The sequence below is a fragment of the Cetorhinus maximus genome, chromosome 13 (assembly GCF_964194155.1).
Source record: "Cetorhinus maximus chromosome 13, sCetMax3.hap1.1, whole genome shotgun sequence".
Lineage (NCBI taxonomy): Eukaryota > Metazoa > Chordata > Chondrichthyes > Lamniformes > Cetorhinidae > Cetorhinus > Cetorhinus maximus.
Window position 1 is genome coordinate 119178207 of NC_135891.1, and position 26259 is coordinate 119204465.

General features: G+C 46.8%; 1 protein-coding gene across 1 annotated transcript in view; it reads left to right on the forward strand.

Annotated features, from left to right (window-relative positions):
• The window catches only part of kcnn1a (potassium intermediate/small conductance calcium-activated channel, subfamily N, member 1a), a 99704-nt gene that overhangs the window by 60190 nt on the left and 13255 nt on the right, over positions 1-26259 (forward strand). Inside the window, exons 5-7 of the mRNA XM_078556200.1 lie at positions 13406-13547; positions 15580-15690; positions 16562-16689. Of these exons, the coding sequence (XP_078412326.1) occupies positions 13406-13547; positions 15580-15690; positions 16562-16689 (381 nt within the window). The remainder of the gene's footprint in view (positions 1-13405; positions 13548-15579; positions 15691-16561; positions 16690-26259) is intronic.

The window sequence follows — 26259 nt, forward strand, 5'->3', positions numbered from 1 at the left end:
AAGGCAGCATTTGACCGAGTGTGGCATCAAGGAGCCCTAGCAAAACTAGAGTCAATGGGAATCAGGGATTGGATGGAGTCATACCTAGCACAAAGGAAGATGGTTATGGTTGTTACATGTCAATCATCTCAATTCCAGGACATTGCTGCAGGAGTTCCTAAGGGTAGTGTCCCAGGTGCAACCATTCTCAGCTGCTTCATCAATGGCCTTCCTTCCAAGTACAGAACTTGAGCATTGCTGAAAAAAGGGACAATTTTTGTTGAAGCTTTCTGTCTTGCACGCATCAGAACAATTTGTAAGAATACCAATATGAGGGAAAAACAATAATTTATACTATATGAGAAGAGAGTGCTGATTGGTTGGCAAGTGGACTCTGGTACAGGTGTTGCCATGGAGAATGCATCAGTTGATGGTGACTGACAGTTAACTGCCAAGCATTTTTGAAATTTAAAATAGGCAGCTTGCCTATGGTCAAGGCATTGCCCAGAGGAATGGAGCAGTGAATGGCTGTCACTTATTGTGCCTGTTTCAGCTAAACAAAATGTGTGTACATGTTCTTTCTGTCTGCAAAGGACAGGGCCCTGTGCATTAAAATATGTAGCTTCCAGTGCACGCAAATGCACCATATTGCGAGTCCGACTGACAATCTTAAATAGGTTGTTAGCATAATTCTTAGCACGCTGAGGATTAATAGCAAATGTTGTCGAATTGCAGAATCACATCTAATGTTGGACATAGCGGCTGGAATTTTCTGCCCCCAATGGCATTGGACATCATGGTGGGAAGGCCAAAAATCAGTTTTACGTCATTGTGAAACCAGTTTGCGATGTGCACTCCGCCTCTCAATGGTGGGCTGCCTTTTCCGCCATCCAACATTGGGAACCTAATTTTAATGCATTTGTTTGCATCTCACCACCTTGACTGCTCACTGAATCATCCCCCCCACATCAAATTTACTGCCCGTGTCGGCAGGAAAACACGCTGACCCAGAACACATCTGGACAAGTGTGACATACAGGAGTCAGGACTTGCCATTAGGGCTTTGCTCACATTGCGGACATCGGAGGAGGAGAAGATTCTGGAGCCCTACAGCTACCGGACCCTGGAGGAACATGTGCATTGCATGCTGGGTGGATTCTCATGGACATGGCTCCGCCACAAAGCAGCTCACAAGAGGTGGGAGGACTCCGATGACGTCTTGGGTCTGCCTTGGAACATCATGGTCTTGGCCATGGGGTACGACAGATGATCAGCGATGGAGGAGGTTGGTGGGAGAGGAAGGTCTAGGTTTGACGGGGAGAGGAAGGTGTACCAGGGTGGGTGAGATTGGGAGGTGGAAACTAAGATATTGGAGGGTGGGTGAGGTTAGGAGGGGGTGAACGAAGATGTCGGGGTGGGTGAGTTTGGGAGGGAGGGAAGGTGTCGGGCAGGGTCTGAGGCTTGGACGGGGGGAACAAAGGTGTTGGGGGCTGAGGTTGTGAGAGAGGGTGCATATGGGGGAGGAGGCTGCGATGGGGGACAATGCAGCAACTTGGGAGGTAGGTATAAGAGGGAGGAAGATGAAACGGAAGGAGTTCAGTGTGGAGAAGTAGTCCAGGGGCAGGAAGGAGTCCAGTAGGAGGAAGAAGTCCGGGTGAATGAGGGAGTAAGGGGGAGAGATGTCCAGATGAATGTGCAAGGGAAGGGTCTGTGGAGTCAATGACTGCCTCCTGGGGAGCAAACAGAGTGGGCATGGTAGGAGGGAATGGTGAGAATGAGAGAGGGCAGAGGGAGCCAGAAGGGTGGGAGGCTGAAAGTGCAATGGTAACTGTAGAAGGCTGGTTGGTGGGGTCTTGGAGGCAGACAGGGACCCTGGGGGTAGGAAGGAGGAGGTCGGGGAGGTCAATGTGGATGAGGTTGGGATTCTCGGAAAGGTAGGGAACGTGCACGTTCACAGAATCACAGAATCACATAGTTCAGAAGAGGCCCTTCGGCCCATCGAGTCTGCACTGACACGTGAGAAACACCTGACCTACCTACCTAATCCCATTACCAGCACTTGGCCCATAGCCTTGAATGTTATGACGTGCCAAGTGCTCATTCAGGTACTTTTTAAAGGATGTGAGGCAACCCGCCTCCACCACCCTCCCAGGCAGCGCATTCCAGACCGCCACCACCCTCTGGGTAAAAAAGTTTTTCCTCACATCACCCCTAAACCTCCTGCCCCTCACCTTGAACTTATGTCCTCTCGTGACTTCAGCTAAGGGGAACAGCTGCTCCCTATCCACCCCGTCCATGCCTCTCATAATCTTGTACACCTCGATCAGGTCGCCCCTCAGTCTTCTCTGCTCCAATGAAGACAACCCAAGTCTATCCAACTTCTCTTCATAACTTAAATGTTTCATCCCAGGCAACATCCTGGTGAATCTCCTCTGCACCCCCTCCAGTGCAATCACAACCTTTCTATAATGTAGCGATCAGAACTGCACACAGTACTCCAGCTGTGGCCTCACCAAGGTTCTATACAACTCCAACATGATCTCCCTACTTTTGTAATCTATGCCTCGATTGATAAAGGCAAGTGTCCCATACGCCTTTTTCACCACCCCATTAACATGCCCCTCCACGTTCCGAGATCTATGGACACACACGCCAAGGTCCCTTTGTTCCTCAGAACTCCCTAGTGTCATGCCTTTCATTGATTACTTCCTTGTCAAATTACTCCTTCCAAAGTGTATCACCTCACACTTTTCAGGGTTAAATTCCATCTGCCACTTATCTGCCCACTTCACCATCCCGTCTATATCTTCCTGTAGCCCAAGACACTCAACCTCACTGTTAACCACCCAGCCAATCTTTGTGTCATCCGCAAACTTACTAATCCTACCCCCCACATAGTCATCTATGTCGTTTATATAAATGACGAATAATAGGGGACCCAGCACAGATCCCTGTGGTATGCCACTGGACACTGGCTTCCAGTCACTAAAGCATCCTTCCGTCATCACCCTCTGTCTCCTACAACTAAGCCAATTTTGAATCCACCTTATCAAATTTCCCTGTATCCCATGTGCATTTGTCTTCTTTATAAGTCTCCCATGTGGGACCTTGTCAAAGACTTTGCTGAAATCCATATAAACTACATCAACTGCACTACCCTCATCTACACACCTGGTCACCGCCTCAAAAAATTCAATCAAATTTGTTAGGCATGACCTCCCTCTGACAAAGCCATGCTGACTATCCCTGATCAAACCTTGCCTCTCCAAGTGGAGATAGATACTCTCCTTCAGAATTTTCTCCAACAGTTTCCCTACTGCTGACGTGAGACTCACTGGCCTGTAGTTCCCTGGCTTATCTCTACAACCCTTCTCAAATAGCGGAACCACATTAGCTGTTCTCCAGTCCTCTGGCACCTCCCCCGTGGCCAGAGAGGAATTAAAAATTTGGATCAGAGCCCCTGCGATCTCCTCCCTTGCCTCCCTCAGCAGCCTGGGACACAAATCATCCAGACCTGGAGATTTGTCCACTTTTAAGCTGCCAACACCTCCAATACCCTGTCACTCCCAATATCAATTTGCTCAAGAACCTCGCAGTCTCTCTCCCCGAGTTCGATACCTTCATCCTCATTCTTTTGGGTGAAGACGGATGTGAAGTATTCGTTCAACACTCTACCGATATCCTCTGGCTCCACCCATAGATTGCCCCCTTGGTCCCTAATGGGTCCTACTCTTTCCCTGGCTATCCTCTTCCTATTGATATACTTATAGATTTTCCCTACTTTTACCAGCCAGAGCTTTCTCATATCCCCTCTTTGCTCTCCGAATTGCTTTCTTAAGCTCCACCCTGCACTTTCTGTACTCCTCTAATGCCTCCGCTGATTTGCTCCCCTTGTACCTGCTAAAAGCCTCTTTTGCTTCTCATCGTATCCTGAATATCTCTGGTCATCCATGGTTCTCTGGGCTTGTTACTCCTTCCTACCACCCTAGAGGGAACATGTTGAGCCTCCACCTTCCCCATTTCCTTTTTGAACACCCCCCACTGCTTTTCTGTAGATTTCCCCACAAGTAGCTGTTCCCAGTCTACCTTGGCCAGATCCTGCCTTATTTTACTAAAATCCACTCTCCCCCAATCCAAAACACTTTTTTGCAATTTATCTATTTCTTTGTCCATAACAAGCTTAATCTATCTTCACTTGGAGAGGCACCTGGACTTCCAGGAAAGACGAGGGTTTGGGTTGGTAGATGAGGTGGGGAGATGGAAGATGGTGCCAGGCGAGTCAACCAGTGTTGGGGAAAAGGATATGGGTGACTCGGGGAGGGGAAAGGATGGGGAGCTGAGCAGAAACGTGACGGCTACCGTTTTTCTCAAATTGAGAGTGAGCGGAGCCTCGTGTTAGACGGGTACAGGTGCTTCATGGGAATGTGATCAGTGGGTGGGCGGAGATTCAGCTCAGATGGACAACTGAGAGAGAACCCCAGCAGGCAGCATTGAAAATGCTCGGGACAGTGAGATGAGTGTGATAGAGGAAGGCTCTGTGTGTGTGGGAGAGTGCTCGCACGAGACTCTGAAAGGCCCTGCCACACACACACTTCTCCCTCCAGAATCACTCGTGGTCCGGCTGTGTGCAGCTGAACTGCTAGTGGAGGTGGTGTGCGGGGAAGGGCTCGTGAAGCCTGTAAATGAAGCTGAAAGACCCCGTTACACATTATTCAGTGAAAGTGAATATAGTTTTAGATCGTAAAACGGCAAAATGTGTTCACCTGGGCAACCACTTGTGATCAGAAATTCTTAGCTTTTCTGGCCCACCACTTCTTCTAGGTGCTGCCCTGACATCTGCAGGGGGGATGGAGACAGTCTGTGCAATGGTTGGCCCTGTTGTCTCTGATGACTTTGGCATGCGTCGTCTGGAGAGCTGAGGCCTTGAGGACCCCAGCTTCCTTTGGCTGTCCTCCTGTGGGCCAGCTGCTCCCTCTGTGGTGACAGAGGATGAGGTTGAGTGGGGGGTCACAGGCAAAGGGGACTCAGGGAAAGGGCAGCCTCTGAGATTCCTGAGTGGAGGACCCAGGAGTGTCCAACTGCCACTCCTCCTCCCTTTGGATGCCTGAGGGCCCAGGCCTGACTCCTTGAGGGGAAGGAGCACCTGGAGGGATGTTGAGGTTTCTCTCTCACGTTGCCACTGCAAGAGCTCACCAATGGCTCCCACGGTGGAGTGCAGGTCTGCGCGCATCTCCGCGTTCTGCTGGACCAGGGTCTCCACTGCATCTGCTATCCTTCCCATGCAGACCTCCATATGCACACATGTGGGCACGACTTCATCAGAGAGCAGGTAGATGCACTCCTCCGATTCGCGTCCCACTCTGTTGAGGGCTTCCAACAGCTCTGTGTGATGTTCCCCCACCTTCTGCTGACTCTCCAGGATGAGTTCGAAGACTGAATCCTAAGGCTCATCATCTAACTCGGACTTCACAGATACCTCTTCCCCAGCAGTCCTCCAAGTGCCGGGGAGCTCGGCTGAACCTGCCTCCTTCTGCTGTGGACATGTGTCCATGCAGTGACCACCAGATTGGGAACCCAAGCCTGCTCTGGATCAGGGTCCCACTGAGGTGTGTGTGTCTCTGTGCCGGTGGAGGGTGTGGGTAAGCACCGTGGTGGGTCTTCCAGGCTGCTTATTTCCATCTCTTCAATGGAGGAGGTATCGTCTTGGCTGGAAGTGATGACATGGATGGAGCTGAGGGACTGGCTGGCTGAGGGTGTCGGTCGCTTGGCAGAGCTCCCAGTGAACCAAAGTAGAGATAATTAGTGTGTGCCAGCAGAGTCAAAAGCAGGAGAGAGAGCACTCACAGTTGCATTGAGAGGGGGATGATTGGGTGTTCACTGCCAACCTCACCGTTGCTGCAGGCGCAGTCCACATCCTCACCAGTCAGCGCGATGGCACACTCCTCCAAATGAGTGAGAGGCCTAATGTCAGCCACTCCACCCCCCCATCTGGGACCTCTCCCTCCTGTTGTGACCGAACATCTCTTGCATAAAAACAGAAGGGGAGAGTGTGAGCAGGGCACATGGCACTGTGTGGAATGTTTGTGTGGTGAGCGGATCCATGAACAGGATGAGGACACGAGCTCCAGAGGATATGAGCCTGATGGAGATGTGAGGGTGTTTGAGAGAGAGTTAGTGGTGGTGTCCCTTGAGGTGTGAGATCGCCGCGGATGTGTGATGGGTTTGTGAGTGTGTGAGTTGGGAGTGATGAGGTGGATGACTTACCCTGACGGAATGGATGAGATCATTCATCCTCTTCCTGCACTGGGTGCTGACCTCCCCTGTGCTCCGGTGGTGCTGACCACTGCTGCCACCACCTCCCAGGCCGGATTGGTGACTCTGGTGGACCTCTTGCAGCCAGAGTGGGGGTAGGGGACATCGCAGTGACCTTCCACTGAGTCCAGCAGGTACCCCAGAGGCATCACTAAATTTAGAGCTGCTGTCTTCTTTGCTTTTGGGGCTATCTGTCACCTGGAGCAGTCTGGTCTCTAGACATGAAGTAGGCTGCACTCTGATGCGCTTTAAATATAGTGCCCAGAGCAAGGAAGCGCTGAGGTCAGGGCGTGGCGGGCAAATCCGAGCCCACCCGACAGCAATCAGAGTGTTTCCTGTGAATGCACAATTATTGCGGCAGGACGTGCCGGGAATGGGACAATAAGGCACGAAACGCCGCCATTGCAGCCCACGGATAAAACATCCTTTTCCCTGCCCGCTACCGCACTTAGGGTGGAATCATCCCAAATTTGCACTGTGTTTTGAGTTTTGCAAGCACGGGCTGGTTGGGTATGGTCTGTAACCTAAAACGAAAACAGAATTACCTGGAAAAACTCAGCAGGTCTGGCAGCATCGGTGGAGAAGAAATCAGTTAATGTTTCGAGTCTTCATGACCCTTCGGCAGAACCGAAGGGCCATGAAGACTCGAAACGTTAACTGATTTCTTCTCCACCGATGCTGCCAGACCTGCTGAGTTTTTCCAGGTAATTCTGTTTTTGTTTTGGATTTCCAGCATCCGCAGTAGCTTTTAGCTTTTTGTTTTTATGGTCTGTAACCTGCCCATTGCAAACAGTGGCTGGGACATGCTGTTTGATACAATCCGCCAGTCTTTGGGATGTACGGCCTACATACCTGGTATCACACTGGCACTGAAATTCATACACCACATTACTCATTTGTAGAACGGGTGGAATAGGCAGAACGTCTTTTTTGGCTTGACGGCAGCATCCTGTTAGTGGAGAATGCCACTCGTGTTGCTACTGCATAGTAGCAGAGTGAAACCGCTAGCTTCACCTGTTGCTCAAATCTTTGAGATACCTTGCCCTTCCAGGGTAATCTGAGGTAGGCTGGGCACTTTTCAGGGCCAAAAGTGACAGCCTTGGGCCCATTCATGAGTTAGCGTGATATACAGCGTGAAATGATCTGACCAGGGCAGCCATTATCCCATAAAATGTCTTTGATGTGCCCTGTTCCAGCATCAAGCTTGCATGCTGAGCAAATGGCTTGGGCCCTATTTACAAGGTTGCCGCTAAGGCCAATGTTATAGTACATGGAACTGTAAGAATCCCAACACGTATATTGACCGGTGAAGGTAGGCTTGTGGTAGACCTTGGTAGAGAACCCCTTGGCAGATTTCTCAACTAGCACATTAAGAAAAAGGGAGTTCATTTGACTGCTCCATTTCAAAGGTGAATTTGAGCTTAGGATGGAGCCCATTAAGACAGGTAAAGAAATTATTACATGTAGCTGCAGGCTTAAATATAGCAAACATATCATCCAAATATTGGAAATATGCTTGGCAGTTAACAGTCAGTCACCATCAACTGATGCATTCACCACGCCAATGCCTCTACCAATCAGAGTCCACTTACCAACCAATCAGCACTCTCCTCATACAGTATAAATTTGTTTTTTCCCATACATTGGTATTTTCTTGCAAATTGTCCTGATGAGTGCAAGACGAAAAGCTCTTTCTTTCAGCAATACTCAAAAGTGAATCTAACCATCACCCCTTGACATTCAATGGCATTGCCATTGCTGAATCCCCCACTATCAACATCCTAAGGGTTACCATTGACCAGAAACTGAACTAGACTGGCCACATAAATACTGTGGCTACAAGAGCAGGTAAGAGGCTAGGAATTCTACGGTGAGTAACTCACCTCCTGACTCCCCAAAGCCTGTCCACCATCTACAAGGCACAATTCAGGAATGTGATGGAATACTCGCCGCTTGCCTGGATGAGTGCAGCTCCCACAACACTCAAGAAGCTTGACAGTACCCAGGACAAAGCAATCTGCTTGATTGGCATCCCTTCCACAAATATTGACTCCCTCCATCACCGATGCACAGTAGCAGCAGTGTGTACCATCTACAAGATGCACTGCAGGAACTCACCAAGGCTCCTTAGACATCACCTTCCAAACCCACGACCATCTAGAAGAACAAGAGCAGCAGATAGATGGGAACACCGCCACTTGGAAGTTCCCCTCCAAACCACATAACATCCTGACTTGGAAATATATCACCGTTCCTTCACTGTCGCTGGGTCAAAATCCTGGAACTTCCTCCCTAACAGCACTGTGGGGGTACCTACACCACATGGACTGCAGCAGTTCAAGAAGGCAGCTCACCACCACCTTCTCAAGGGCAGCTAGAGATGGGAAATAAACGCTGGCCTGGCCAGTGATGCCCACATCCCGTGACTGAATATTTAAAAAAATCAGAGATGGTGCAGGGGTTGAGAGAGGAGGTGCTGAGTTAAAGTTGGGTGCTGTCAGCATATATGTGGAATCTGTTGCTTTGTTTTCAGATGATGTCACTGAGGAACAGAACACAGATGAGAAATAGGGATTGATGATTTTGGGGACTCCAGAGGTAATGGTGCAGGAACAGGAGGGAAAGTAATTGCAGGTGATTCTTTGGCTGCGACGGAATGGGTAAGAATGGAACTAGCCAAGTGCAGTCCCACCCAGCTGGATGAGCAGTTGCATAGAATGCCATTTGTGACTGGTATGGGCGGTTTCATGACAGAGGCAGGAGTGGAACCCTGACTGGAAGGATTCAGACAGTGAGATGCGGGAAAGATGGAATTTGGGAGGTGACAACTCATTCAAGGATTTTGGAGAGGAAAGTGAGATTGGAGTTGGGTCATTTCCAAGAACAGAGGGATTAAGCGTGGGTTTTCTGAGGAGTGGGCTGATGATGGAAGTTTTGAAGGAGAGGGAATCATTCACAATATCAGCTAACATGGGGGAAAGGAAAGGAAGTTGGGTGGTCAGCAGTTTAGTGGGACTAAAGCAGGTGGTGGGTCTCTTTCTAAAACCTTTGTGGATCACTGGTCAGTTCCCAGCTGGACTGTTGTGTTCAATTTTGAGCATGACAGAGAGGGTGCAGAGGAGATTTACTAGAATGGTTCCAGGGATGAGGGAATTCATGGAGAAACTGGAGAAGCTGGGATTGTTCTTAGGAAAGAGAAGGTTAAGGGGAGACTTAATAGAAATGCTCAAATACTTCAAAGGTAAATAATGAGAAACTATTTCTCAAGGGCAAGTAACAATGGGTAATAAATGTTGGCCTTGCCAGCGACCCCGTTCATGGATGAAATGTTAAAAAAGATGAATGTATAAAATGAAATCTGAAATTCAAAACAGGTTAGCATTGGATTGGTAACCAGGGGACACAGATTTAAGGTGATTGACAAAAGAAGCAGAGGTAGCATGAGGAGAAAATGTTTTACACAGCGAGTTGTTGTGATCTGGGACGTGCTGCTTGAAAGGGCAATGGAGGCAGATTCAGTAATAATGTTCAGAAGGGAACTGGGTAGATATTTGAAGAGGAAAGACTTGCAGGACTATGGGAAAGAATAAGGAGATGGGAGTAGTTAAATAGCTCTTTCAGGGAGCTGGCACAGGCACGATGGGCCGAATGACCTTGTGTGCTGTATCATTCCGTGAGTTGGGGATTCATTTCTGCTTTGAGATACTCTTTGGTCGCCATTAGTTGTAATTCAGTATTGAGTATGAGTTTGAATTGAAGGGAATATTGGAAACCATTGAGGTTACTGTTGGGTATAATTTGACAATGGAAAAGGGAAAGTTTGAAATTCATTTAAAAATAATTTAAAGGATACAGATAAAGCCTGTTCTGTGTCAGGTGATACTTTAATTGTATACAGGTCTTTCATTCTCTCTCATAGTGAATTCTGGAGGCTCACAGTGTAGGATATCAGCAAGGTTAGAAAGAGCAGGGAAACAGAAAAATTAGAGAGTAATGGTTAGAAAACACAGGAGAATGAAAAAAAGATAGTGTGAGAAAGTAACAGGTCTGCCGACTTGCCCATGGCCTCAAGCTAAAATGGAGCAGCCCTTCCTCCATTGTTGACATAGTGCTGAGGTCTTCCAGGAAATATGTACATTGGTGTTAAAATATCAACTCAACAGTTTGTTTTAGAGAATTTGCAAGGCTTCTTTGTCAGTGCCTCCCAAACCCTCAACCTCTACCACCAAGGGCAGCAGTCTCCATGGGAACACCACCACCTGCGACTTCCCCTCCAAGTCATACAACATCCTAACTTGGAAATATATCACCTTTCCTTCACTGTCGCTGGATCAAAATCCTGGAACTCCCTTCCTAACAGCACTGTGGGTGTACTTACACTGCAGCAGTTCAAGAAGGCAGCTCACGAACACCTTCCCAAGGGCAATTAGAGATGGGCAATAAATGCTGGCTTTGCCAAAAATGCGCACATCCCGTGGATGAATAAATATGTATTTCTTAGATATCAATGTACAATAGAATTGGGACTTCACAGCAGGTTATTTGGCATATGCAGGAGAAGGGATTCAAGGTGACAGTCTTTGCTCAGTTGGTAGCACACTCAATCCTCAGTATACTTGAATGAGGCGAGCTGGACAATGGGCCAAACTTCTTGCTCCTGATTGATATTCATGCTGGAAAGAACAAGCATCATGGAAAGACCAGGATTCCTCCATGCTAACTCCCTGCAGTGGCCAAATTGAAAATAATGGAAATCAATCCAATTTTGACATTCTTTTCATGTGACAGGATCATTCAAGTTCTCCTTGATCTTGTTCAGTCAATCAAGAGAAACTGTGTTAGCTTTTCGTGTTCAGTGAGGCACTGGGTTTGAGGAGTCAAATGCCAAGAATGGAAATCAAAGGAGCTGTGAAGACCAAATCAGAACCTAATTATCTAGAAAATAATGGGTTCGTTTTCTAAGAAAAATAGCAGCGTTTCTCATTATAGGAGCAATTCTCCAAAGGAATTGTGCCAGAAACCAACACGTCCATTAAAAACTCACGATTAGAGCAACATGCCAAGAATATTTACAACAATGATCTCATGTTTCTTACTTGTGCAGGATTCTGGTGTCTGAACCCCAAACAGTTCAGGCTCTGTTTCAGCAGTACCTTCAGTAACTGGATTTTCACTTCATCAGTGCCATACCCCCATGTCATACCTGCACCCACCAGTACTGTACCCCTGTGTTGTACAGTGAGAGACCTGTCCCCACCAGTCCTATACCGCAGTGTAATACAGTGACAGACCTGTCCCCACCAGGACTGTACCCCAGTGTTATACAGTGACAGACCTGTCCCCACCAGGACTGTACCCCAGTGTTATACAGTGACAGACCTGTCTCCACCAGTACTGTACCCCAATGTTATACAGTGACAGACCTGTCCCCACGAGTACTGTACCCCAGTGTTATACAGTGACAGACCTGTCTGCACCAGTACTGTACCCCAGTGTTATACAGTGACAGACCTGTCCCCACCAGTACTGTATGCTCTGAATTGGCTGTGGAAGCTACTGGCCAGGATTATTTTCTAGCTATGGGGGTCCAGCCTTGTATCGTTCAGCGGGTGAGGTACTATTTAACTCCCCTCAGGCACTTATCTGGTCAGTGTGGGACCCTCCTTACGATCAAGCCCCAGGTGAGCTGCCGACAGCTCTCTGTTGCCATGAGAACCACCGGAGCTCTGAGCAGGCACTGCTCCCCTCCCTCAATCAGGCACTGAGTCCCTTTGAACGAGGGGCCCCCACTGTAAGCCCACAAGCAAACCCCACAGAGTTTACTTTTTGGGCTTCCCGTGTGGCTCGTCTTCCACCCACCGTTGTGTTAATAACAGTGGCAGTGGGATGAGGCTCTTAAGTGGGCATTAATTGCCCACTTAAGGACCTCAACTGGAGGCTTCTCTGGGCCTTCCCACCATGGACTTAACTGGGTCAGTGATAGGAAGGCGCGGGGTCTCCACACACCATCCTCCTGCCCGATCAAGTGTTAACCCCCACCCCCAATCTCGCCGCAGAGAAGGGGATTAAATTCCACCCTTGATTTGCAAAAGGACACTGGCTGGATCAGAGGGACGACACAGGTGACAAAGCATCATCTGAGTCTGAGTCATAGCCTCCAGGACTGGAAGGGTAGGGAAGCAAGTTGGAGCAAGGGAAAGGCTGAAGAGAAGGAAGATTGTAAGCAGAGGCAAAAGGGATAGATAGAAGACCCTCATTTCCAATTGTGAATCATTCTACAATTTCTATGAATGCCACAACTTCTTCAAAATTATAAGCATCTGTGGAGATGCTTCTGAGCCCCGTGAACAATGAGTTCAGTTCTGGGCACTGCACCTCAGGAAGGATATCTTGACCTTGGAGGGTGTGCAGCGCAGAATGACACTGAGTCTAAAAGGGTTAAACTATAAGCACAGGTTGCACAGACTATGCTTATATTCCCTCAAATTTAGAAGATTAAGTATGAGATTGAGGTGTTTAAGGTGATTAAAGTATTTGATAGGTTCGATAGAGAGAAACTATTGCCTCTGGTGGGGGTGGGGGTGGGGGTGGAGTCTAGAACAAGGGGGCAGAACCTTAAAATTTGAGCCAGGTTATTCAGGGGTGGTGTCAGGAACCATTTCTTCACACAAAGGAAAGTAGAAATTTGGAACTCCCTCCCCCAAAAAGTTATCGAGGCTGGGATGAATTGAAAATTTTAAAACTCAGATTGATAGATTTTTGGTGGGTAGGGGGACTAAGGATTACAGAGCCAAGGTGGATAGCTGGAGCTCGGATAGAGAGCAGCCATGAATGGTGGAACAGACTCAAAGGGCTGAATGGCTTCTTCCTGTTCCTAAGTTCCCTGAACCACAGTTTCCTGATTTACCTCATTTGCTCTCCCACTCCATTCAGCTTTGTTGTACTGCACTCTGGGCTATTCATCCTTGGTGTGCTGCACTGCCAGCCTCAACTCTTCCATTAGATTCAGTGATGGAAAGGACATATCAGTGTTTTTTTAAAGCGCCTGTTGGACTGGTACCTCAGATACTGCACTGGGATGTTCTTAATGGTCATCTGCTCTGAACCCAAACAGATACCATGATAAACAGGAAGTCACCAGCAACTTTTTGGGAGCGATGTGGCTAATTTCTATCACGTTTCTGTCGATTGGATATGGGGATATGGTGCCTCATACATACTGCGGGAAAGGAGTCTGCCTGCTAACAGGGATTATGGTAAGATTAAATGATAAAATGACAGTGAACAACCAGCAGGACTCTACATAATGGAATGGGATTGAGGGATATGGAGAGAGGGTGGGATGTGGGGAGAAGATGGGGTGGAGGGATGTGGGGAGAAGATGGGAAGGTGGGGTTGAGGGATATGGGGAGAAGGTGGGAATGTGGGGTTGAGGGATGTGGAGAGAAGGTGGGGAGGTGGGGTTGAGAGATATGGGGAGAAGGTGGGAATGCGGGGTTGAGGGATGTGGAGAGAAGGTGGGGAGGTGGGGTTGAGGGATATGGGGAGAAGGTGGGAAAGTGGGATCAAGGATGTGGAGGGAAGGTGGGGAGGTGGGGTTGAGGGATATGGGGAGAAGGTGGGAAAGTGGGATCAAGGATGTGGAGGGAAGGTGGGATCGAGGATGTGGAGGGAAGGTGGGATCGAGGATGTGGAGGGAAGGTGGGGATGTGGGATTGAAGGAGGTGTGTAGACGGAATTGATCTGCTAAAAAGCATCTTGTTTGTCTATTAACTTTTTCCTGTTGATATAAATTCCTGTGTTCTGATGACAAACTTTAGATAACTAATAAACATAAAAATGACTTTAAAAACATGTTGCAAGCATTAATTTTAAAGAGACCACACTTTCATTAAAATTTTGCACTTTATGTCAATCGTTGCCCTGGTTGGTCTACCCTGGACCTCTTTGTCCTTGTGGCTCATCCCATTTCCCTTCCTGCATCTCTTCTCGTATTCCACCAGATAATTAACAGAATTGGTGACTTGCTCGACCCGGTACTTCCAGTTTGGCGTCAAATCCATTTACTTCCACCTCGAATATGTCTCCTTTTCCAACCCTGGCCTGATCCCATGACCACTGAAACTCCTCATCCACCTCCTTGTCACCTGGAGACCTGACAGTTTCTGTCTAAATTAACCGTCCATTAAAATAATGTAGGTGGGGAATCTTACAGGACTGCAACGATCAGTCTGGCACTGATATCTTCAGCAGCAATTCTGGGCCTGTGCAATCTTCCTTCATGAATGTGTTTGGGAGCTCCAGAGTTTGTAGAAAGAGAGTTGTTGGAGTTATGCCAATGTCAGCCACTGTGAAGTGCTGAGATGCAGGATTTGGTTGATCTTTCAGAAGGAATGGAACAGCCGTTCAAGGAATGGCACAGAGCATCGGGAGCCACTAACAAGCCAGTATGTAGAGGAGGAGAGGGTTGCTGATTAGAACAAACAAGGCAGGCACAATAGCTGGGGGTAATGACCATCTTGAGGACCTTTCCTTATTGCCAATAATGCACCAGTTGGTTAAATGCAACTGTCAATGGAAAGTTAGAATAACCAGTGGGGGTGAAATTTGGTTAGGGTAATCAGAAATTGGCGGCTTATCCCTTTTATCCCTTCCTGGTTTATTTTTCCATTGAGTACGTTTGAGGAATGTCTAAAACTAGCATCTGATTCACTGGTGTCCCTGCTGGGCTGCCTCCCAAGGCCAATTCCACACCCATTGAAGGTAGGAATTGCCACCAACTCTAGTTGGACATATTCCTGGAGCTTTAATTGGATGATATTTTCCCCTCCCATCAGCCCATTCCCTCATACTCTCACTCGACATGCCCATCCTTATGACACTTCACCTCAGCACCAATCAGAAAGCCATTACCCAATTGATGGCCCTTGACAGTTGGTCAAACAACTAATTATTATAAAGAAAGACTTACATTTCTATTGCACCTTTCATGACCTCACACCATCCCAAAGTGCTTTACAGCCAATGAAACACAGTCATTTTATAAAATGTAAGCAAAATTGCTTTAAAAAAATAACTAATGAACAAAAAGAATGCAAAGGAATAATAAAAATGCTTTTTAATTCCACCTACCAGTATGATTTTTCTCCTGCTTTCCTCTCTGTGAGATCAACATCTAATTCCTGAAGACTCCAAGACAGCCCTGGAGTGTTGGTGATTCTGACTGGGAGTGGGGAATGTGCTTGTTTACTTGTATATTTGTGTATTGTAATTTTGATTCTTTTGAAGGGAGCTGGGTGCACAGCGCTTGTGGTCGCTGTGGTTGCACGGAAACTAGAACTCACCAAAGCCGAGAAGCACGTGCACAACTTCATGATGGACACGCAGCTAACAAAGCGGGTGAGAGCTTGTCGTAACCGCGCACTGCAAGGGCCTGGACTCGCGTTTCCTGTTAAACACAGTACACCACCACCCCCAACACAGCGCCCGCCCCCCACCCCCAAACTCTGTCTGTCTCACCCCCGAGCTGGAATCTTGCCCCCAAGCCAGCAGTCTATTCTGACCTCTGGTTGGCTGCCCAGTCCCAGGGAAAAGAGGCCCTCCATCATTTGATGGGCCTTGGAGGGAGTGAGAATTGGCACAAGGCACTTGTTGGCAGGATCAACATGGAGTAGGAGCCGTGGCTAATCTTCCTTTCCTTCCCTTCCTGGTCCAAAGGAGCAATAGAAGGAAAGAATTTGCATTTAAATAGCACCTTATTGCGTCCTCAGGAAATCCCAAATGTGGTATAACCAATGTAATTCTTTTGAAGTGTGGTCACTGTTGTAATATAGGAAATGTAGCAGCCGATTTGCACACAGCAAGCGGTCCCACAAACTACAATATGATAAATGATCAGATAATGTGTTCCACTGAGGGAAGACTGTTGATCAGGATATCAGGGATAACTCTGCTGCTAATTAATGTCTTTGGGAAAGGAGGAGGGAGAAAACGAGAGTGAATAAATGGAACTTGTAACCAATGTTCCCTCTACGCTGTAGGGCTTCATTGCAACTCGAAACTCCAGGCATGAGTTGCTGCCAGGCAACTTATGCTCCAGGCATAAAGAGCTTAAACCTCTTTTAAGCTTCTGTGCAAAAAATCTAAAAGATCCGTGCACCTAAACAAATTGGCCGCATGGTGCTGTACAAAAAGAACTCAAGGGTACTTTGCTTTTACAAAGATTTCATCTTCCAACACTTGTCGCTGATTTCCAGTTCATTTCTTTCAGGTAAAAAACACTGCTGCCAATGTACTCAGGGAAACATGGCTGATTTATAAATACACCAAACTGGTGAAGAAGATTGACCACGCCAAAGTACGCAAACACCAACGGAAATTTCTACAAGCCATTCATCAGTGAGTAGATGGCCTCAGAGGTTCCCTCTGAAGGCTTTCCTCATGTTATTTTTGCTAATGTTTTGTAGAATTCCATCTCTCAGGCATTGACTTGTGGGGCCTCTCTCCTGGTATCACTGCTTCAATCAGCTCTCTCACCTTTTGTGCAGTTTCTAGGAGGTCACGGAATCTACTGTGTAATTTATCTGTCCCGTGAATGGACAATTTTGGAAATTCAACAGTAGAAAAACTCCATTGCTCCCCCACTGTCCACCCTTCAGTCTGACAGTGTTGATAATTCCTAGCCTCGTTGTGTATCCTTTAGCCCAGTTCTATAATCCCTGCAGTGGTTGGGGTATCTCCTAACTCTGACTTCAAATTTAAAATCGCCTTCATATGTGATTGATCTGCATTCACTGATTATTCTAGCTTTCAATTGACTGACCTGGGAATTCACCCATCTCTACACTCCAGTATTATTCTTCTCACTGCTTTATTCTCTCATTCAACTCTTTTTTTTTTTTGCCTTGCCTTTCTATGCTTGCAAAAGCGAGGGCAGGAATTCATGTATCTGACCTTGTGTGTATCTGTGTATCGTTCCATCTCTCAGTCTGTCCATGTGTCTGTCCATTGAATGCATTTACTGGAAAACATTTAAATAACTCTTCAAATTTCAAGTTTCACAACTGGCCAGATTGAATCAGGAATAGTCAGGATCCATCAGTGGTACTCAGCAATTTTGTGTATCTGATACTCATGTCACACTTGCTGTAGCTATGTAAGCACACTAACTTTGAATGCTGGTCTCAGTGACATTGGCGATGGGAACAGAGAGAGTACTTCACAATAAGGGAGGTTGAAGACATTACGGCCCCAATATTTACAGGGGCATGTGGGGGGCAGGTGCAATGGAGAGGGGAGAGGGCGTGGGGAGAATGGAAATGTCAGAGGAAGTCTACAAGTTAGGGAACGGTGGATGTACTGTACTTAGATTTTCAGAAGGCATTTGATAAAGTACCACATCAAAGGTTATCATGGAAAATAAAAAGCTCATGGTTTAGGGAGTAACGTATTAACATGGACAGAAGATTGGAAGCAGAGAATTAGCATAAATGGGTCTTTTTCTGGCAGGATGTGATGAGTGGTGTGCCACAGGGATTAGTGCTGGGGCCTCAACTTTTTACAATTCATATAAGTGACTTGGATGAAGCGACCGAAGAAATGGTGGCTAAATTTGCTGATGACAGAAAGATAGGTAGGAAAGTAAATTGTGAAGAGGACGTAAGGAGGCTACAAAGTGACATAGATAGGTTAAGTGAGTGGGCAAAGACCTGACAAATAGAGTATAATGTGGGAAAATATGAAATTGTTCATTTTGGCAGGAAGAATTAAAAAGAAGCTTATTATCTAAATGGTGAGAGATTGCGGAGCTCTGAGATGCAGAGGGATCTGGGTGTCCTAGTGCATGAATCATACAAGGCTAGTATGCAGGTACAGGAGGTAATTAGGAAAGCTAATAGAATGTTATCATTTATTGTGAGGGGAATTGATTACAAAAGTAGGAAGGTTATGCTTCAGTTGTACAGAGCATTGGTGAGACCACATCTGGAGTATTGTGTATAGTACTAGTCTCCTTATTTAAGGAAAGATGTAAATGTGTTAGAAGCTGTTCAGAGAAGGTTTACTAGACTAATAACAGGAATGGGCAGGTTGTTCTATGAGGAAAGGCTGGACAGGTTAGGTTTGTATCCACTGGAATTTAGAAGCGTAAGAGGCAACTTAATTGAAACCTTTAAGATCCTGAGGGGTCTTGACAGGGTGGATGTGGCGAGGATGTTTCCTCTTGTGGGAGAATTTAGAACTAGGGGTCACTGTTTAAAAATAAGGGGTCACTCATTTAAGACAGAAATGAGGGGAAATATTTTTCTCTCAAAGTTGTGAGTCTTTGGAATTCTCTCCCTCAAAAGGCGGTGGAAGCAGAGTCTTTGAATATTTTTAAGGCAGGGCTAGATAGATTCTTGATTAACAAGGGGGTGAAAGGTTATCGGGGGTAGGCAGGAATGTGGAGGTTGCAATCAGATCAGCCATGGTCTTATTGAATGGTGGAGCAGGCTCAAGGGTCTGAGTGGCCGACTCCTGCTCCTAACTTGTATGTTCGAATGTATGTATTTTTCCCTCAGGTTTCCTACCTGCCCCTGGTCAGATGAACAGTCTGCTTGTTGGGCAGAAAACCAGCAGTAGGAGGACCCTGGAATCAGGCTCCAGTAAATGTTGGGGGTGGGGTGGGCTGTGGTTGTCTGGACAGGAGAAAGGACATTGTGGTGGGGGGTAGTGAGGAGGAGGCGCTGGTAGGAAGTATCTAGTATCCTTGTTCCATTGAGAAAGGTTTTTTATTCTTTCAAGGGACGTGGGCCTCGCTGGTTGGGCCAGCATTTATTGCCTATCACTAATTGCCCTTGAGAAGATGGTGGTGAGCTGTCTTCTTGAACAGCTGCCGTCCATGTGGTGTATGTACACCCACAGCGCTGTTAGGAAGGGAGTTCCAGGATTTTGATCCAGTGACAGTGAAGGAACGGCGATGTATTTCCAGTCAGGGTGGTGAGTTGCTTGGAGGTGAACTTCCAGGTGGTAGTGTTCCCATGTGTTTGCTGCCCTTGTCCTTGTGGATGGTAGAGACCATGGGTTTGGAAGGTGCTGTCGAAGGAGCCTTGGTGAATTGCTGCAGTGCATCTTGTAGATGGTACGCACTGCTGTTCCTGTGTGTTGGTGGTGGATGGAGTGGACGTTTAAGGTGGTGGATGGGGTGCCAATCAGACGAGCTGCTTTGTCCTGGATGATGCTGAATTTCTTAAGCGGTTGTTATTCGCTAAGCCATTCAGAAATAAATCAGTTGCAGTTTTGGACAAAATCCATGTTTCACATTCCACATCAGCACAATTGATCTCAGTTGGAAATCACCTTAATGGTGCCCTGAGCTTTGTGCTAAATGATAACTTCACAGATATCCCCAGGTTTGCAAGAGTCAGAGCTAATACACTGCAGAAGTTTCCATGTGTTTATATGCTGTTCCCAGACACAGGGAAGCTGTCAGATTGTAGCTAGTCAGAGTGAGCTGCAGCAAGTGGAAAATTCACAGAGCATTAAGCTCAGGTATTGCACAACTCATTACAATCAAAAACCCTTTCTTAGCAAAGAGAAAATAAAACTCTGAAAATTTGCAATAAAAACAAAATGCTTGAATCACACAGCAGCTCCATTAGCCTTCATGAAAACATCACAATGACGGATTGCATTTGTATAGTGCCTTCAATGTAATAGAACTGTCCCAAGGGGTTTCACGGGAACAAAATTTGACAGGAAGAGATATTAGGACAAGTGAACAAAAGCTTGTTCAAAGATGTGGGTTTTAATAGGTGACTTAAAAGAGGAGAACAGTGGAGAGGTTTAGGGAAGGAATTCCAGAGTTTAGGGCCCAGGCAGCTGAAGGCACGGCCGCTAATGATGGAACCATTAAAATTAGGGATGAGCAAGAGATCAGAATTGCAGGAGCACAGGGATCTCAGAGGGTTGTGGAGCTGGTGGAAGTTAGAGATAGGGAGGGGAAAGCCATGGAGGGTTTTAAAAACGAGGGTGGAAATTTTAAAATTGCTCATCGCCAGCAAGCTATCCTGATAATATGATTATTCATCTCACAAAACACGTCACAGCCAATGAATACTTTCATAAAATTCAGCCAATGTTGTTGCTCCAACTTGTGCACAGCAAAGGTCCACTTTGAGATGAGTGACCAGTTGATCTGTTTTTGGCGATGTTAGTTAAGAGAACAGAGAGGACCTTTGGCCTGGATACCAGGACAGCTTCTGACTCCTCCAGTAACACCATGGGCTGTTTGACATTTATCTGAATCATAACTACTACAAACACCCTGGGTCTCAGTTTAATTTAAGGATGGCACCTCTGACATTGTAGCACTCTCTCCATTCTGGACTGGAGTGTCAATTTAGATTGTGGCCTCAAGTCCTCAAGGGAAACTTGAACCCACAGTCCTCTAACTCAGAGGTGAGAGTGTTGCCAAGTGAGTATTTGGGCTCATAATACACATATTTATTTATAATAGCTTTTATTAGCATGTATAATCTAACATTCCAGCTTTTTCCAGTTTCTTTCCCTTTATATTTTTCTCATTGTGTATGATTATAGTTCCCATTGTATGAAATGTTGCTATTCGTATATTGTACAGAAGCTCAATAAACTAGCATTAGAATTTCTAAGTTAATGTCCCAAGCAAGTCAGGCAGAGTGTGAAATGGTGTAGGGGTTAACATTCAGAATAACCATGGACAGCACATTTTCATGAAGAGATTAACTCTGCTTCTTGGTTAATTCTTCAATCCAATTATCTTGTTTGCCCACTTTCCACCTCCTTCAGTCTCCGGACATTCCACATGTCGCGTTCCATACCTCATTTCCATCTAAGTTGGAATTCCCAGCATCATCAGTTCATTTGACAGTTTGAACATGTGGAAAGACATTTCCAGCTTTGTTATTTAAAAGGAATTTGAGAGACAGAAATATTGACTCAAAGTGTGATTCATGTGAACTCATCCCTTAGGATTAATTTGAGTTAATCCTTCAAGATTGCGCAATGCTGAAATGGAATTTTGTGTTATTATTACAGACCATTACCAGTATTCCCAGGAGGAGACTTGTTCTGGGGCATGTGTTAGATATTTACCATTAACCATGAATTCAGCTCAGACTGAGGCAATGACAGTCTTCTCTAGTTAATTATCTGAAGTGAGAAGATGTAAAGCAATTTCAAGCAAATTCCCAATGGGAAGACATTCAAAGAGTAGAACAATGCATAATTATGTTATTAATTGCTTGAAATTCAGCAGTTCTTCCAGAACCAGTGCAGCAGGAAATGGGAATGGGAGTGGGACATGGGAATAGAGTGGAGTAGAAGACACTTGTTAGAGCACTGTGTAGGGGGAGCTCATAGCCAAACAAACCCCAGTGCATATGATCTTGTGATTAAAGCCAGGGAGCACTTTCCTGCATCGTACTCAACAACTGGGGACGTACAGAATCAGAGGCTCCACTGAATCCAAGTGTTAATACTCAGGGAAACGAGTATTAAATAATACACATCCTCTGGGAGCTGGATGTAGAACATTCCAACCACCAGTTCATGCCTTTGGAAGCTCTCGTGTTGAACTGTACCTATAAGGCCACATCAAACCCACAGATTAAAGCTTAAGAAATGGTCTACTCACAAACGTACTCAGTATATCATGCAATAAATATTAAACCTATGCATTAACTGCAGGGGGGATTGTTGTCTGGGCCTACACGTTACTATCAGATTAATGTTAAATGTTGGTTTAATTTAAACACAGTTTTACCCAGCAAAACACCTTAAAGAAAAGATTTCAAAGTCATGAAAGTTAACCATTGAAGCTCATTTAGGACCCAGGTTACCAGCCGAAATAACTTGCCATTATGCCATTTATTTTAAGTTCTTTTTTCCTCTGTTATGTTGTATCACTGCTCTGTTACCATAGCAACAAGGCCTCTTTCACATGATATCCTAATTTTTTTTCAATTAGGTTTTTGTTTACAACATTTAAATACAACCAAGAGGCTCTGACCTCTAGGCTTTGGTCAATTAATGTGATTTGAGATTTTTACCTCCCAATGGCTGTCAATCATTAATACCGCATTGTGGTATTGTCGCTGGATAGGGTAATGCCCTGGGCACCCGGGTTCGAATCCCACCACGGTAGATGGTGGAATTCGAATTCAATAAAAATCTGAAATTAAAAGTCTAATGATGACCATGAAACCATTGCCGATTGTCCCATCTGGTTCACAAATGTCCTTTAGGGAAGGAAATCTGCCGTCCTTACCTGGTCTGGTCTACATGTGACTCCAGACCCACAGCAATGTGGTTGACTATTAAATGGCTAAGCAAGCCGCTCAGTTGTATAAAACCAATTTCGTTTCTCAAAAAAAGAATGAACCCGGACGATGCCACCCGGCGTTGACCCAGGCACTGGAAATTACAACGGCAAACTCAGCCCTGTCAACCCTACAAAGTCCTCCTCCCTAACATTAGGGGGGGCTAGTGCCAAAATTAGGAGAGCTGTCTCACAGACCAGTCAAGCAACAGCCTGACAAAGTCACCCTCACTGAATCATATCTTACAGATAATGGGTAGAATTTTCCCCCCCTTGGGAGGGTTGTGCGAGGGCATGTGTGGGCACAGACCCCAATCAGTGCCCCCGATAGGGTCCACGCCGCCACTTTACGTGGCCCGCCCAGCGTGACGCGTGCCCGGAAGTGCTGAGCGCTCCCTGTGCGGGTGGATGGGTGGGGGGGTTCCCTGAGTCGGGGCCTGCACTCTTTCGCGCATGCGCCCCCGCCCCCACTCACCAAGCCGAAGGTTCAGCCCAATGTCCCAGACACCACCATCACCATCCCTGGGTACGTCCTGTCCCACCGGCAGGACAGACCCAGCTGAGGTGGCGGCACAGTGGTATACAGTCGGGAGGGAGTTGCCCTGGGAGTCCTCAAAGTCGACTCCAGACCCCATGAAGTCTCATAGCACCAGGTCAAACATGGGCAAGGAAACCTCCCGCTGATTACCACATACCGCCCTCCCTCAGCTGATGAATCAGTGCCCCTCCATGTTGAACACCACTGTTCAAGGGCGCAGAATGCATTCCGGGTGGGGGACTTCAATATCCATCACCAAGAGTGGCTCGGTAGCACCACTACTGACTGAGCTGGCCGAGTCCTAAAGGACATAGCTGCTAGACTGGGTCTGCGGCAGTTGGTGAGGGAACCAACAAGAGGGAAAAACATACTTGACCTCAACCTCACCAATCTGCCTGCCGCAGATGCATTTGTCCATGACAGTATCGGTAGGAGTGACCACTGCACAGTTATTGTGGAAATGAAGTCCCGCCTTCAAATTGAGGATACCCTCCATCGTGTTGTGTGGCATTACCACCGTGCTAAATGGGATAGATTTCAAACAGATCTAGCAACTCAAGACAGGGCATCCATTAGCCACTGTGGGCCATCAGCAGCAGCAGCAATGTACTCGAACACAATCTGTAACCTCATAGCCTGGCACAACCCCCACTCTACCATTACCATAAAGCCAGGGGATCAACCCTGGTTCAATGAAGAGTGCAGGAGGGCATGTCAGGAGCAACACCAGGCATATCTAAAAATGAGGTGTCAACCTGATGAAGTTATAACACAGGACTACTTGCGTGCCAAACAGCATAAGCAGCAAGTGATAGACAGGGCTAAGTGATCCCATAACCAACAGATCAGATCTAAGCTCTGCAGTCCTGCCACATCCAGTCGTGAATGGTGGTGGACAATTAAACAACTCACTGGACGAAGAGGCTTCACAAATATCCCCATCCTCAGTGATAGGGGAGCCCAGCACAGCAGTACAAAAGATAAGGCTGAAGCCAGTATTGCCGAGTGGGTGATCCATCTCGGCCTCCTCTGGAGGTCCCCAGCATCACGGATGCCAATCTTCAGCCAATTCGGTTCACTCCACATGAAATCAAGAAATGGCTGAAGGCACTGGATACTGCAAAGGCTATGGGCCCTGACAATATTCCAGCAATAGTACTGAAGACTTGTATCCAGAACTTGCTGTGCCCCCAGCCAAACTGTTCTAGTACAGCTACAACACTGGCATCTACCCAGCAAAGTGGAAAATTGCCCAGGTATGCCCTGTACACAAAAAGCAGGACAAATCCAACCTGGCCAATTATCGCCCCATCTGCCTATTCTCGTTCATCAGTAAAGTAATGGAAGAGGTCATCAACAATGCTGTCAAATGACACTTGCTTAGCAATAACCTGCTCACTGACGCCCAGTTTGGGTTCTGCCAGGACCACTCAGCTCCTGACCTCATTACAGCCTTGGTTCAAACATAGACTAAAGAGATGAACTCCTGAGGTGAGGTGAAAGTGACTGGCCTTGACATCAAGTCAGCATTTGACTGAATGTGACATCAAGGAGCCCTAGCAAAACTGGAGTTAATGGGAATCGGGGAGTACGCTCTCCACTGGTTGGAGTCATACCTAGCACAAAGGAAGATGGTTGTGGTTGTTGGAGGTCACTCATCTCAGCTCCAGGACATCACTGCAGGTGTTCCTCAGGGTAGTGTCCTAGGCCCAACCATCTTCAGCTGCTTCATCAATGACCTCTCTTCAATCATAAGGTCAGAAATGGGGATGTTCACTGATGATTGCACAATGTTCAGCACCATTTGCGACTCCTCAGATACTGAAGCAGCCCATGTCCAAATACAGCAAGACCTGGACAATATCCAGATTGGGCTGACAAGTGGCATGTAACATTCACGCCACACAAATGTCAGGCAATGACCATCTCCAACAAGAGAGAATCTTGCCATCGCTCCTTGACGTTCAATGGCGTTACCATCACTGCATCCCCCGTTATCAACATCCTGGGGGTTACCATTGACCAGAAACTGAACTGGACTAGCCACATAAATACTGTGGCTACAAGAGCAGGTCGGAGGCTAGGAATCCTGCGACGAGTAACTCACCTCCTGACTCCCCAAAGCCTGTCACCATCTAGAAGGCACAAGTCAGGAGTGTGATGGAATACTCCCCACCTGCCTGGATGAGTGCAGCTCCAACAACACTCAAGAAGCTTGACACCATCCAGGACAAAACAGCTCACTTGATTGGCAAAATATCCACAAACATTCACTCCCTCCACCACCAACCGCACGGTAACAGCAGTGTGTACCATCTACAAGATGCACTGCAGGAACTCACAAAGGCTCCTTAGACAGCACCTTCCAAACCCCCAACCACTATCACCTTGAAGGACAAGGGCAGCAGACACATGGGAACACCACCACCTGGAAGTTCCCCTCCAAGCCACTCACCATCCTGATTTGGAAATATATCGCCATTCCTTCACTGCCGCTGGGTCAAAATCCTGGAACTTCCTGCCTAACAGCACTGTGGGTGTACCTACACCACATGGACTGAAGTTGTTCAAGAAGGCAGCTCACCACCACCTTCTCAAGGGCAACTAGTGATGGGCAATGATTGCTGGCCTAGGCAGCGAAGCCCACATCCCGTGAATTAATTTTAAAAAACTATAACTGGCCTTTGTGGCGTTAGGGTTGGCGACCCTTCAGGAGTGTCCTGGAGTCTCTGGGAACTAAAAATTCATCTTCAGGACACGACAATGAGCAAAACCCTGGGAGAAAAATTATAGCGTGTTTCTTCGTTTTCTTTGAACACTGTCATCAGTTGGAAAAATATTGGAAATGGGGAGAACTAGCCATTTGACCAACAGTCAAGATTCACCCAACTAAGGCTCTGTTCTTTTTCCAATTGACTCTGGAAAGTGGGGAGACCGTGAGGATGAACATGTCATATAGCTAATAGCGGGAATTTGGGGGCAGGGTCGTTGGAGGTCATGTGATGAACCTCCTGAAATATGTCCAAACAGAACTGGAAATTCCACCTGAGGCGACGTCACTCGGAATGAGTGAGTGACTAACACTCTTCCTACT